The following is a 15,475-nucleotide window of genomic DNA, read 5'->3' on the forward strand; positions in this document are numbered from 1 at the left end:
AAGCGTCCTCAGTTCTATGAACTAGGTTTTCAAGGCAATCATTCACGGCATATTGGCTCTTAGCAAAGTATAGGAGACAAAATTTCCCCCAATGGACAATACCTTAGATTGTTAGGGAAACATTTTGAAGATTTCTCCCGAAAGAATCGATCCCCTAACAAAATCATTGTTGGTATAGAAAAATGTATATATATATATATGTTATTATTCCAAAATTTCAAAGGTTAAAACAAACATCAATAAATAAATCTAATTCATTATATTGTTCATATGCTTTTAGTTGAGCTTTGCGTAGCTATATGCCAAGTATAGTTTTGGCCTTATAAGACATCCTAGTCTAAGCCCAGCTTCAGCTACATCATCCATGTTTGTACTGCATCAAATCTAAGAATTGGTAGGAAAATCAGTTTGCCTATACGAATTGAATTCGCTTTTGAGTAAATTGTGTAATTTACTAAAAAAAGTCTATTTTTTTAAAATTACCGAAATGGGCTCAGTATTTTATTATTTATCAGAATGGGCCTTTTCCGGCAAATCGCGTCCACATCAGCGCGATGTCAAGGGACGTGCCAGAAAATCACGGCCACGTCAGCAAAGCTCCCTGACGTGGCCACGACTTGCCCAACGCGTGAACCAATTAAATTTCATGTATATAGTTGTACTAAATTATTTAAATTATTTATAATACCTAAATTATCCCTATTTATTTGTTATATTACATAAAATACTCATTTGAAAATACAAAACATTATGATAGCTAATTTAAAATTTATTCTCCACAACTAATGAAAATCATTTAAAATACTAAAACTAGATCTGTCTGAACAAACTATAAGAAAATCCCTGGAATGCTGTGATTTCTTCGTCTTCGTCGAAAGATCTCGAGAAAGATCACGGTGAGGAAAACTTGTGCTTAATGAGGAAGCAAATTTGGACACTCGGAATCATCTAACAATTATGCAGAACAGCAGTCGTCTTTCTTCACAGCTGAAACATCATCTCGAGAGCCGACATTGATGGTTTGTCCCTTGGGCAATGTTGTTTGATCATTCCCTTCTTCGAGTGCTTTTCGACTGATCACATGATGTATTTGAGTTAGTACTTCAGTGAATGCATGCTCAACATTTGTAGATTCAAGGGCAAATATTTCCATAAAGAAGCGCGTACACGTGGGCGCGACTTATCTGTTTACTGTTTTCTCCAAAATCCTAAAAATCCTAAAAACCCTAAAACCCTAAAATCCAAAAAACTTACAAGTCCCTGACGTGGACGCGATTTGCCGAAAAATTGCCCATTCTGGTAAATAATAAAATACCGAGCCCATTTCGGTAAATTTATAAAAAATTAAGCTTTTATTGGTAAATCAGCCGAGTAAATCATTCAAAATCGATAAAAATTAAAAAGGTTGGAAAAAACATAGGGTCAAACTGGTTTTTATGAATTTTTTAATTTTTTAAATTCTTTTATAAATTTTTAATTAATTAATTAATTAACTATTATTAAATTAACTATCAAATTAAGAATCGATAGTCTAATTGATTCAACCGCTAATCTTATTTTTAAATCGTTGCAGAAAAGAATGAATAAAACACCATGGATTGAGCATCAAGTATAACACGTAATTTGGTACCAGTGTGTTGAGTTGTAAAAAAGAAAAAACCTTGATTAAGAAATTAAATGATTAATATTTTTCTGACATTTAAGTACGTATGTAGACGAAACTAGTTATGTTATTCGGAATTAAGTGTGAGTGGCTAGCGAACAAAATATTTAGATATGTATATATTAAAAAAAGTATTAAGTACTTGCAATCATCCCTCATATGTTGTGTTTGAGTTGCGATAGAGTCAATTGACAATGTGCTATAATGTTGTATTGATTCTGAAGCTGAAGCTTTTATTGTATTGATAAAACTTACCCTTCAGCTCGTACAACGGGTATCTGTTATTTTCTCTCTCGAATTGTATGGTCTTATTCATTGAATGAACTAATAATTTTTTCTTTAAAAAAAAACTTTAAATTACTACAATTTTTTTAAAGTCCTTAAATTATTTTTGTAATTCAATACATCCTTAACTTAATTTTAATATTAAAGTAAATGTATTTTCATTTTAGGCTAATAAAAAATATACATTCTAATTTAATTTAACTCAACTTAATAAATTTAAGTACCAAAATTAATAATATATAAAAACAAAATTAATAAAATCAAATCTAATTTGTAGTTCTCTGAGTACTATGAAAACTCTTGTACTAAGAGTTAAATTGTATTTTCTTATTTACTCAAAATAAAAAAATCAATTATTATATGTTAGATTAAAGAGTAAATTGATCATTTTTGTTAAATATTTTATCATTTTTATTGTTAAAAATTGAAATGGTTGATGAAATAATAAAACAGGTACACAAACCGTATACTGATGTACAAGAATCAATTTTTAAGAGTAAAAATGGATGAAACTTTAACAAAAGAACAAGTTTATTATTTGATCTAACATGTAGGGACTAATTTACTCATTTTTAAAGTAAAGGGGTAAAAGTACAAGGACCTTCACCGTACTTTAACCAATTTTCTCAGGCTTCCTTTGGATGCCAACGCAGCCATGGTGAGATGGGATTTTGAGGGAATATTCTTTTTCCCTGCACTGTGATGACGTTTGGAGAAACAACGGTGAGGTGCAGCTGAAGAATTCAATCTCACTGGCAGCCTCATTTCCAGCTGGAGGTAAAACCTCCAGCTTAAACGCAGCCAGCAGAATAGATTTCTTGCAGACAAAAATGCCCATATTTTCATTTATTATTTTACAATTTTATCCAGTTTTCTTGCAGACAATTTTCTTGCAGACAAAAACACAGCCAACAGCTGGAGTTGTTCAATTATCTATTGTATTGATTGGGCTCTTGTGATTTGCTGAGTTCTACTTGATTTTATTTCATCGTTTTTAGCTTGAAAGCTAGGATCTTTGGCTGAATAAGACTTGAATTTGAGCATTGAGCTTGGTTTTTAGATATGAAACAAGATTGGGTTGTTTAGACAGGTTCTGTGAACTCTCAATCTCATCATTATCCATAGAACTAAACTTACCCTTTGACAGTAAGGGCTTTGTTTCCCATGCTGCTAGGCTGTGGCAACTCATTTTCTGCCAAAGAACAAAAAAAAACATCACTAATAAAGCAGTGAGAAAAATGGGGGAAATTGAGAGAGAAAGATGGAGAGTTAACCTATCTACTTAAAACCAACAAAGAGAAATAAATTAGAGATGAAAGAAAAAAATTGCATGACAAGGTTGAAAGAAAAAAATCCCTTTCTCCTACCCTCATCTGCATCATCTGATGCATGATGCATTGTTGTTAACAGCAACTGAGCTTTGGATTCCGAAAAACCAAAATAGGATCCAAAATAGCATCCAAAGTTTTGACTTGAGGTTTCAACTTAAAACATTTGCACTTTTACCCACATGTAATTGTCTTAATATCTTCAAACTAAAAGTCTTCAATAACAAGTATTAAAAAAATTAAAAATAATTATCATTTTATCTAATAAGTAATTTAATTTAATTATATAATTTATTAAAACATTGGAAGATACATTTTAATTTTTTATTAAATGAATTTATAAATTCACATATTTTAATAATTTAAAAAAAGTAAAATAATTTAAAAAACTTCTATTTTATATCAATTCTAATATCATGTTCTTAATAGTCATTTTTTATTCTCACCTCATCGTTACAGCTGCGTTTGAATCCAAACACACACTCCACCGCTGTTTCTAATCTCACCGCTACAGTATCCAATCTCACTGCTATAATAACAAATCTCACCGTCACCGCTATTTTTAACCTCACCGGAGGTAAACACACCGCCCATCCAAACTAGCCCTCAATCTTTTTCTCCGGCAAGTATCCTAGTCGCGGTTGGGTTGTGCGTGAAAACCAATACCTCGATAAACTGGTCTCCTTTTCCCAGTTTTAACCTTTCCATCCTATTCGAAAGGAAATAAAGGTGGGTTTTTGGGAAGGGTAATTTCGTCATTTGGATTTCATGTTCATCTGTTAGAAAATCAAAAGCGAAAAAATGTGAGCTTTGAGGATGTAAATTTCAAATTTTTGCTGAGAAAGTTTTAGAAAAGATAAAATCTTTTTTTCTTTTTTCTTTTAAATGATTAATTAGACAATAATTAATTAGACAATTATTTACCTTAAAAAACAAAAATCATCAACAACAGCAACAACCCAAAGCTTTGATTGATTGATGGTGGGTTTTTTTTTCTCTAAATCCATTATTATTTTTTATCTTTTAGATTCTAAAATATATACAAGAAAGGATTAGCTCAGCAATCTCTTTTGTAAGTATAGGATTCATTCTAATTCTAATTTTAATTTTTTTTCCTTTTTCTTTATTAATAATGATGGTTAAAGTTTTGTTTTGGCATATCTTTCTTTTGGTGGAAAATGGTGGTTGGGTTTTTAAGATCAAACCCAGATCTTGTTACCTTTTGATCTAGCTGAATGCTTTTGTTAATTTGTGGGAGCTGATGAGAATTAGAGTCAAAGGAGGTACAAAACAGGTAAATATCCTTTGTCTCTTTCATTTTAAATGTAATTTAGCAACAAAATTAAAGCTTTTGGGACTGAATTTCATGGTTGGATAAAGACAATTGGGTTTTTTTCTTTAGGTATATGGGTTAGTTTATGACTTGCCATTAAAGTGAAGAAAAGAAGATGAAGTTAAATGAGAATAGCTATATTAATTAGGGCTTTTGTTAGTTGATTGATGTAGTCTAGATTGGATGATGACTATTAGGTATGCTTTTCCCCTAAAGTGGAGAAAAGAAGATGAACTTAAATGAGATTAGTAGTTACACTAATTGGGGCTTTTGTTATAGTTGGATGTACTCTAGATTGGCCTGATTTTGTGTGTGTTACATACTTTCAACACACACACAGATAATATACATACATACATACATACATATATATATTATGCTGCATGCTTTGCCCCTAAAGTGGAGAAAAGAAGATGAACTTAAATGAGATTAGTAGTTATATTAATTGGGGCTTTTGTTATAGTTGGATGTACTCTAGATTTGCCTGGTTTTGTGTGTGTTAGATATTTTCAACGCACAGAGATAATATACGTATGCATATATATATAATATGCTGCATGCTTTGCCCCTAAAGCAGAGAAAAGAAGGTGAACTTAAATGAGATTAGTAGTTATACTAATTGGGGCTTTTATTATATTCCGATGTACTCTAGACTGGGTTGGTTTTGTGTGTGTTAGATATTTTCAACACACACACACATACTATAGTTGGTATACTCTTGGGCTGTATTTGTGTGTTTTAGATATTTTCAACACACACACACACGTAAATATAAAGCATGCTTTGCCACTGACCTGGAAAAAGGATGATGAATATAAATCAGATTAGCTGTACGAATAGGGGCTTTTGTTACAGTTGATTGATAACTCTGGCTTGGACTGGTTTTATGTTTTAGATATTTTCAACGTATGAAGTTGGTTGATGTTGCCGTTCAAGCAAACAAGGGATTTTCTTTGTTGGACATAACTCATGGTAGGGAGGATCGAGTTGCTCATTTATCAGTGGTTTATGGTAGGGAGGATCGAGTTGCTCATTTATCAGTGGTTTTCTGTTTATGAGTCCAACAGTTTATGGTGCCGATGTTTTCCTTTGTGAGCCTTTTGATGGTGCATTTGCTTGGAAGGGTTTTCTTTTCTTATCAAGTTGTGTAGTGCACGAGAAGAGATTAATTAGTTTTATGTTATGATGATCAAACAAATATTTAATAGGCTCCCGCGGAAACAATCTAAGTCAAGTGACAATCGTGAGGGAGGTGGAACCTCTGCCTCTTCTTCAAATGCTTATACCAGTTCAAGAAATAATGCAAATTCTGGTGGTCCAGCCTCTTCTGGTGTTAGTTCTACACCAAATTTAGGGCTGAATCAAGGGAATAAGGTTTCTCAAGTGGTGAATACAAAGCTGAATGGAGATGTATTTGCCTCTTCATTTGTGACATTGCCTAGTTTTAAAGATATTCCGAATTCCGAGAAGCAGAACTTGTTTATCCGAAAGCTGAACCTGTGTTGTGTCGTGTTTGACTTCAGTGACCCAACAAAAAACCTCAAAGAAAAGGATATCAAGCGACAAACTTTGCTAGAGCTTGTAGATTATGTTTCATCTGCTAATGGGAAATTCTCAGAGATTGTTATGCAGGAATTCGTAAAGATGGTGTCTCTGAATTTGTTTAGACCACTTACTTCACCTCCACGTGAGAACAAGGTTTTAGAAGCATTTGATGTGGAAGACGAGGAGCCATCGGTTGACCCTGCATGGTCTCATTTGCAAGTTGTCTATGAGTTATTCTTGAGGTTTGTGGTGTCACCCGAGACAGATGCAAAACTGGCCAAGCGGTATATAGATCACACTTTCATTCTAAAGTTACTAGATCTTTTTGATTCCGAGGACCCCAGAGAAAGGGACTCTTTGAAAACTCTTCTGCACCGAATTTATGGGAAGTTCATGGTCCATCGACCATTCATCCGGAAAGCAATCAACAACATCTTTTACCGTTTTATTTTTGAAACCGGAAAACACAATGGAATAGCTGAGCTATTAGAAATACTGGGAAGTATAATCAATGGGTTTGCTTTACCACTGAAGGAGGAACATAAGCTCTTTCTTGTTCGTGTACTGATACCACTTCACAAACCGAAGTGCATACCTGCGTACCACCAGCAGTTATCTTACTGCATTACTCAATTTGTCGAGAAAGACTGCAAGCTTGCTGACACTGTTATACGGGGCTTGCTGAAGTACTGGCCAGTTACCAATAGCTCAAAAGAAGTTATGTTCTTGGGTGAACTCGAGGAAGTTTTGGAAGCAACACAACCTGTGGAGTTTCAACGTTGTATGGTACCCTTATTCCGTCAGATTGGCCGCTGCTTAAGTAGTTCGCATTTTCAGGTAAGATTTCATCAGCTTACTGCTTGCACTGTTTGATTCTTTATTTTTCTTTATAAAAAGTCCCTTAAGAGAATATAACTGAATAAGTAAATCAAATTTAATAGGAGAAAGTAAGCTTTAATGGTTTAGTGCTTAAAAGTGCAACCTGAGGTGGCTTAAGGTGGTGACGTGAATACATATGATCTGTGCCTGATTGTTGCAGTATTAGATCAAGAAAGGCAGTTGTGAACCTGTGATGTATTCTACTGAAGTAGGTCTAGAAGAAACTGATGCATTTGATAAATTGTAATCCGTCTGCTTTTCTCGTGTGAAACTGCATCTCATATTAAACATACGTGCTTATATTTATGTTCCCAAAATAGCATTTTCGGTGTTTGAGGATGATGTTAATTTTGTTGCAGTCTTTCCCTTTTGATCTGTTTGAAAAGCTTGATTACTCTGTAGGTGGCCGAGAGGGCATTGTTCTTATGGAACAATCATCATATTGAAACCCTAATAAAGCAGAACCGTAATGTTATACTTCCGATTATCTTTCCTTCCTTGGAAAGGAATGCAAGAAGCCACTGGAATCCTGCAGTGCAGAGCTTGACGCTAAACGTCCAAAAGATTTTCTCTGACAATGACCCCGAGCTCTTTGAGGAGTGCTTGCATATGTTTCAGGAAGAAGAAGCACGAGACAATGAGGCTAAATCAAAACGGGAAGCCACATGGAAACGGTTAGAAGAGATTGCAGCAATGAAAGCTGCCAGTAATCAACCAGTGCTTGTTTCCCCGAAAGTAACTACTCGCAAGTGATCTGGCTAGGACACGAGGTTACCATTGTTGTTGGCAATGGTACGTTTACGAGATCGATTTGCAAACCATAAGGTTTGGTATTAAAGCTGAGTTTTATCATTGTATCCAGTTGTTTCACCTTCTGAATATTTGGTTTCCTAGATTTTGGTATCATAGGGTTCATTTAAGATTTGCTACAATTTAGGCCTATTTTGCTCATATATTCATATAATGTATATAATACAATGGATAGGGACCAAAAAAAAAAAAAGTTTGGGTTTTAGACATATTTTCACTGATAATCCTTTTAAGGGTGGCAAGGAAAAGCATGAATTCCACATATATCTTCTATTCTTTTATTTATATTTAGATTTACTTAATGGCATTAACTCCTTGATAAATGTGGATGTGCATGAGAAGTCATTTTATTATAGGGACTTGATTAAATTAGTCCTTCATTATTAAATAGATCAATTTGGTTATTGAACTATTGAAAGGAATCATATAAGGTCATATTGAAATAGAGTTAATGTTTAATGTTTGGAAAATATCATTTATTGTTCAAGTGTTAATTATGTTACAATTTGGACTTTATTAATGGTGTAGGGATTGAATTAATTTATTTAGTTATGGAGGGACTAATTTGATTCAGTCCTATAATACAGGGACTTCTCAAATACTTTAACCTTTTTGATAAATGTTGAAAACCAGTCCAATATCTATTACTTACAAAGGTCACAAATGCTTCTAATTAAAGCAAAGGGATAGGATGATGCATTACCTTCCATAGCAGAACGATTGTCACATTCAACACTAATCTTTCTAAAGGTTATTATTATTATTATTATCACTCTATCATAAAAAAATACTTGACTATTCGATTTTTTATTACCTACCTTAAATGGTTAATAGAAAGATAATCTGTCAGTTTTTAAATTGACATAATAGCTGTAATTCTCAAATATTCATATATTATGTTAATTTAATTTTGATTCTAAAAATTAACTCTGAATGTTTGTACATTTTGTAATTTGGTCCTTTTTGTAGTTTTATTTTTTTTTGTGATCCTTTCACTAAAAAAATGATCTAACAGCTAAAATTGATCAAAAGTATACCAAAAATAAAAACATCCAAAAACTCAACATAATAATTTTTACTTTTTCCCATTTTTTTTCTTTTGATACTCTGATTCTCCATCATTGGATAGAACACTAATGGCTGAGATGACTCAGTCTTAGTCGGTTTACACTTCATTGATTTCATAAAATTCGTATTTGAATCGTTTGACTCAATTGAAAAATGAAGAACAACAAGAAACAAAATGAGCCAAATCTTGCGGCCAATTCAATTCCTTAAAAACGAAAAAGCACCCACTTTGCTAATTTAACCCAATGTCAAATCAAAACGCGTCAAAAAAAAATCAAAACGCGTCAAAAAAAAACTTTGATTTGCTTCATTAATGATAGCTAGCTCAATCTAAAAAAATGAGTTAATTTTTATTGAGAGATATCAAGTTCTTAACCATTTAAAGTATAAGGAAAGCAATGTAATTGGGAATTATCTAATTTAATAATAAACAAAAAAATTTAACAATGTTTTTGTTTTTATTTCTAATTTACTCGTCGTGTATTGAATTATATTTTATGTTAAAAAGGGATAAAACTAAGTAATGTGTAAACATTAAGAGTTAATTTTTAAAAGAATTAAGATTAAATTGACACAAACATTGTGGGTTAAATTTATTATGATGTCAATTTTAAAAGTTGCCATGTTATCTTTTCGTAATCCATTTAATGGTTAGTGACCAAAAAGAAAAAAGTTATATAGCTAGATTACTATTTTGTAACTTTTCATGGTTAAGTAACCAAAAAATTCTTCTAATAGTTTGGTGATTGTCAGTGCAATTTAATTTAATTTTATTTTTTTACTAACCCCAACAGATCTACAAACCCTATTAGCTACCTTCCTTCCGCATAGCATATTACATACACCCCAGACTCTTAATTACTCCATCCGTATATAATTTTATCCACCCAATCTCAAGTGGTAACCAGTGACCTTACACGATATATGATTAGGAGTTTTTGCGTCAGGGGAGAGTCAAAATATGATTTTACTATTATATTAATTTATAATTTCACATCTTAAGAAAGATTAAATAAAAAACTATTTTCGAGGCTAAAATATTATTTTACCATGTAAGCATAAATTTCCATTTTTTTGAGGGGGAAGGGCTAAACTATAGTTTGTGCAAGAACCAACTTCAAACTCACTTGAGCAGAACTAAAAATGAATGCATTCTAGCGCTTCCAAATACCCCAACAAAGAGATCAAAATCAACCGACGATAATGGCTCCTTGTGCGATTGTCATTTTACTGTGGGCGAAGTGAAAAGTAATAACACATCGTCTTCACCTTTCTACTGAAGTAGCAAGAAATAGTAGTCGCAATGGAATCAAAAGTGTTTCAGCCAACTTTAGCTTAGGTGAACAAACAAAATGAGGGAGGGGATATTTATAAGCATGATAATAAAACATTTTGTATGAAGTCGACACTAATGAGTGCTTAAGTCCGTTCAATACATTTATTAATGTTAGGTTTATAGTAAACTGTTCAATTCTATAAAACTCGACACTTATAGGTGTTGAACTCTATGAAGTATATTTATTAAAGTTAAAGTTACGTTAAATAAACAAAAAGTAAATTATTACAAACCCGACATCTATGAGTATTGAGCACCATATATTGTATTTATTAGAGTAGATTTGTATATCAAAATATCAACTTTGATATTTTCAACATTTTGAATAAAATATAAAATTAATTTAATAATGGTATGAATCATTTTGTTAAACTAAAATTTGTATTAAAATTTAATTTCATATTTAAAATAAAAATAAATTAATAATTAATAATAAAAAGTAGATTTTATCTGCAGTTAATATAAAATAATAATAATAATGGTAAACGCATCACACTCCACCTCACTAATAGAGCATTTAAATAAAAATTGGAATAGTTGTTGAATGTAAATGTAAGATGTCATCATCCAACCATGCAGTTTCTTGTTTCAATAGAACTCTCCAGGTTTTAAAAACCCTAATTTCATGTGAAATTTCAATCCTAATTAACCAGTTCAATTTCAACTCCCCTTTCCCCTAAAACCATGATTTTACCTTAACCTTAATCCCCCCAAAAAAACAATACAAATTATTTAAAACAAAGAAACAAAAAAAGAAAAAAAGGGGGGGCTTCATCTTTTATTTCTGGTTTTTGCAAACCCATAAAGAAAATCCCAGAAAATAAAAAAAGAAACCCAGATTTGTTTTTGAGCAAGAACGTCATTAAAAAGGGATTTTTCTTTTTTTTTTTTTTGTAAGAAAATAAAATTTTCAAAGGAAATGCCAAGCGTAGCTTTGAAATTATACAGTGTGTTCTTCAAGTTCCTCTTGAAGCATCGGTTGCAGAACCTGATCCAAAACGCTATTGACGAATCATCCAATCCATATGGTGTTACTACCCGACCCGAAGAATCCGTTTCCGCTTCCAATCCTTCGTTCACCGATGGTGTCGCTACTAAAGACATCCACATCGATCCATTCACTGCTCTTTCTATTCGGATCTTCCTCCCGGATTCGTCCCTTTCTCCTCCAGAACAGCCCGATTTGAAACCCAATCTCAGATCGTCCGGAAATGATGACCCAAATTCCCATAATCACCGCCGGAGTAGTTATGCCCCGTCGAATGTCGGAGCTCCGAGAAACGATCCGAGAAGAAGCAGTTTAGAGGGTTTAAATTTAAGATCTGACAACAATGTTTATCGAGGTTATTCACCATCACCTCAAAATTGTCGAAAATTACCGATAATGTTACAGTTTCATGGAGGTGGTTGGGTGAGTGGGAGTAATGAGTCGGTTGCTAACGATTACTTTTGTCGAAGGATAGCGAAATTGTGTGATGTTATAGTCATCGCCGTCGGTTACAGGCTGGCACCGGAGAATAAGTATCCGGCAGCGTTTGAGGATGGATTGAAGGTGTTGAACTGGTTAGCAAAGCAAGCAAATTTATCAGAGTGTAGTAAGTCGATGGGGAGTGGAGCGCGTGGGGTTGGATCAGAGTTCACCAAGGCTGAAGTTCAGAGACATATTGTGGATACTTTCGGGGCTTCAGTAGTTGAGCCATGGTTGGCTGCTCATGGAGATCCATCAAGGTTGTTATTCCTATATAAAGTTTGGATCTTGTTTGCATTTATTAGGTTAAAAGTGTTGGAATTATTTAACCGTAATTCGATCCCAGGCATGAATGGAATGCTACAATCTTTGATTTTGTGTGTGTTTTTTAGATCTGCTGTAATTGCTATGCATTGGTTTTTGTTGGTTTTGTTAAGGAGCGGAGCTAGAAAGGATAATTTGATCTGGGAAATTTGAGTTTTTAAGCTTAGATTTGTTCGGTTTTAGTAGATGCAATGTAAGTAATTTTTATGCTTAATTCGATGATCGGTAGATTTTATATGCATTTTATTTAGTTGAGATGGTTCGGAGTTAGGAAGTGCATTTCAATTAGGGAAATTTGAGTTTTTAAGCTTAAATTCGTTCGGTTTTAGTAGATGCAATGTAGGTAATTTTTATGCTTGATTCGATGATCGGTAGATTTTATATGCATTTTATTTAGTTGAGATGGTTTGGAGTTAGGAAGTGCATTTCAATTAGGGAAATGCTACTTGTAAACTTGAATTTGTATGATTTGATTAGATAGATATAGGTTGAATGGATACTTTTGAATGAGGTTTTAATGGAGAGTAAATATGGTTCGGATATCTTGTGGTTGTGCTCTCATCTGATTGCTCTTTGCAGTAAGCTGTCGTTCTGTGTATGACGAACTTTTAGAAACTATATTATTCAATCTCCAAACCCGAAATTTCCAGGAAAGTTTTTGTGGCTTTGTCTTTGTCTTTTGTGCACCATGACCACCTCTTGATTTCATTTATGTTTTCTGTAATCTCACATTGTGATCTCAACATTGAAATTAAAAAAGTACATCATTTCTCTTCCTTTCATTTGTGTTTCGATTTGATTGTCTAAGCTAGGATGTCCTTCAGATATATATACATTTTGTTCTTGGTTGTCCTTGATTCTAGCTTGTGTACCTATTTATAGTTTTAATTTATGTTTGTGGCATAGAGGTCCTTTATTGACATCTTAGATGGTAAAAAAGTATGCATTCATCCTTTTCTTTGCTATTTTGAGGATAAAAAAGTTGTTTTGATGTACCCTATGCTTATGTTCTTGTGTATTTTGATTTGACTGGTTTAACAGAAGCCTTAGAAAGAGAATATATGCTTTTAAGAATACCACTAGATTTTGTCCTGAGAATTCTCGGATTGTGGACGGGGCTTGCTTGAACATGATTTTTAATTCTTGTTTTTAAGCAACTTATGCCCTAATTTTCTTATTTCCATTGTATCACGTAGCATCTTACGTTCACATGTTATGATCAAAGGCTATTGAGACAGTATGTATAGCTAGAGTTTGAGTTATTGCTTAATGTCTGGTTGACAATTGATTGTATCATGTTCGTTTATGCTTCTTAAGTCTGGTAAACAAACTTCTCTATTGTAATCTCTGGTATTTGTTGAGTATATAGTTTTCATGGGGAACAAAAGCATGCAAAAGATACCGAATCAACCTGGAAACCACACTTTTGAGTGAGATAGAATTCTGGTAGGAAAGAATCTATCTGAATGAGCCCAAGTTTGATCTCACACCTGACACACATATATATAGAGAGAGAGAGATGAGATAATGTCGGCAAATCGTGTTAATTGTTAAAGCTGTAAAATTGCTGGTTCTTAGAACTTTTTATCTAATATATTGATTCCTTAAATTTTTGTATTGCTGTTTCGCCTAATGTTTAATTTTGATATATCGTTTAAACAGATGTGTTCTACTTGGGGTGAGTTGTGGAGCGAACATTGTGGATTATGTGGCTCGCAAGGCTGTCGAGGCAGGCAAGCGATTGGATCCTGTCAAGGTTGTAGCACAGGTCCTAATGTACCCATTCTTCATTGGAAATGTCCCGACACAATCGGAAATAAAGTTGGCAAACTCTTACTTCTATGACAAGGCAATGTGCCTACTTGCATGGAAACTCTTTCTTCCGAAGGAAGAGTTCAGCCTTGACCATCCAGCCGCCAATCCACTTATTTCAGACAGGGGACCTCCTCTTAAATTCATGCCACCAACACTGACCGTCGTAGCAGAACATGACTGGATGAGAGACCGAGCAATTGCTTACTCAGAGACACTTAGGAAAGTAAACGTTGACGCACCTGTTCTCGAGTATAAAGATGCAGTTCATGAATTTGCAACCCTTGACATGCTTTTAAAGACTCCTCAAGCTCAGGCTTGTGCCGAGGACATTGCTATCTGGGTTAAGAAATACATTTCAACGCGAGGTCATGAGTTCTCTTATTAAGTGGGAGGTTTCAAATGCGGGAAAAAGGATTAGGACAATGCCTCATCCACTGGCATCCTTTTCGGTTTGAAAAAGAGAACAATTACAAGGATGCCAACAGAGGATTCGGACAGTGTATTGTATTTGTTCTTTCGTGCTAATCCGAACTTCAGGTTTGCACCTCGGTTTCCAGGTTTATCCTATGCCTTATTCTCTTCTTTTTTTTGTAAGATAGAATAATTTTTTTCTGATTATAGATTAGTGAGTTGACTCAGTTGAGTTGATATTACTTGCTTTTGAGTGCTGCACACCACATTGAGATGTTGTCAATAACATTCTTTTTTTTTTTTTTTTATAACCCTGTGAATTATAATGTACTATTTCTAGCCAATAGAGTTTTTGATTTATTCAATGGAACACATTATTATTTGCAATATAGCAATGGCAACCATCATTTTTGTGGCATGTAAATCTTATGTATGTTGTAAACAAAGGATGTTTGAATCTGACTGGGCCGGCTGGTCGGACCAGTTGGATTGGGAGCCGACCGAGGTATTGGTCCAGAGAAGGATTTTGAATCGGTTAGATCGGTTGAATTGGATTTCTTTTTAATTTTTAATGATTTTTAATCGAATTAGTCAGATCAAAGAATCAATGACTTGATTGGTTCAGTTTAAAAAACATTGGTTGTAAATGTCGGATAATAACGAGTATTTTCATATTTTTTTTTTGTGTATTTGGAGGTTCTTGTAAGGCGTTTGACGCTTTCACATCTTTGCATTGGCAAAAGAGTGATCCCAATGGCAACCATGGCATACAGAATTTATCCGGCTGCAATGCCAGAGCAGTCGCCGACATATTTCGGTACCAATATATTTTGATAATCAATCATATATATACATTAAAAATGCTATCCCCTTAAAAAATTCAACTTTTAATTATACTAATATTATCTACTTACGAAATTTTACATCAATAAAAAAATAATCTAGCCTTTTTTTTTTTATTTTTTAAAATTTTCTTATTTTAAATAAGAAATTATATGTTGATCGGTCCAAATTGTTGTTTGGTTTCTATAAAAAAAAATAAAAATCCAAACTTTGCTTCACTAGGACCATACCAGAAGATCCATCACCTTCCCGATAACAGAAACCTCTCTGTGCATCATCTGTCACTACGCCGACTCATTATCAAGGCCTTACAAGGTGACACATGGCTTAGAAACCAAATGACTTGTTTATCAATCTCTTCACACAA

The 15,475-nt window shown here is 33.5% G+C and overlaps 2 protein-coding genes across 6 annotated transcripts; both read left to right on the forward strand.

Moving 5' to 3' along the window:
* The first annotated feature begins 4,074 nt into the window (after positions 1-4,074).
* LOC105769358 (serine/threonine protein phosphatase 2A 57 kDa regulatory subunit B' theta isoform) lies at positions 4,075-8,107 on the forward strand. Of its 5 annotated transcripts, none has more exons than XM_052633440.1 (4): positions 4,075-4,348; positions 4,475-4,570; positions 5,505-6,991; positions 7,393-7,714. In XM_052633440.1, the coding sequence occupies exons 3-4, from the start codon at positions 5,792-5,794 to the stop codon at positions 7,477-7,479; spliced, it is 1,287 nt and encodes a 428-aa protein (XP_052489400.1). In that variant the 5' UTR covers positions 4,075-4,348; positions 4,475-4,570; positions 5,505-5,791; the 3' UTR covers positions 7,480-7,714. The 5 variants fall into 5 exon arrangements, with proteins under 5 accessions (XP_052489400.1, XP_052489398.1, XP_012445408.1 ...); XM_052633438.1 differs by having other exon boundaries at positions 4,085-4,348; positions 4,422-4,570; positions 7,436-8,107; XM_012589954.2 differs by having other exon boundaries at positions 4,085-4,348; positions 7,436-8,107.
* Positions 8,108-10,800: 2,693 nt separating this feature from the next.
* On the forward strand, positions 10,801-14,652 carry LOC105769352 (probable carboxylesterase 11). The gene is made up of 2 exons (XM_012589932.2): positions 10,801-11,975; positions 13,702-14,652. Exons 1-2 carry the CDS (start codon positions 11,167-11,169, stop codon positions 14,237-14,239), a joined length of 1,347 nt encoding a protein of 448 aa, XP_012445386.1. The 5' UTR covers positions 10,801-11,166; the 3' UTR covers positions 14,240-14,652.
* Positions 14,653-15,475: the final 823 nt, after the last annotated feature.

Source organism: Gossypium raimondii, chromosome 7 (genome assembly GCF_025698545.1).
Source record: "Gossypium raimondii isolate GPD5lz chromosome 7, ASM2569854v1, whole genome shotgun sequence".
In the NCBI taxonomy this organism is placed as follows: domain Eukaryota; kingdom Viridiplantae; phylum Streptophyta; class Magnoliopsida; order Malvales; family Malvaceae; genus Gossypium; species Gossypium raimondii.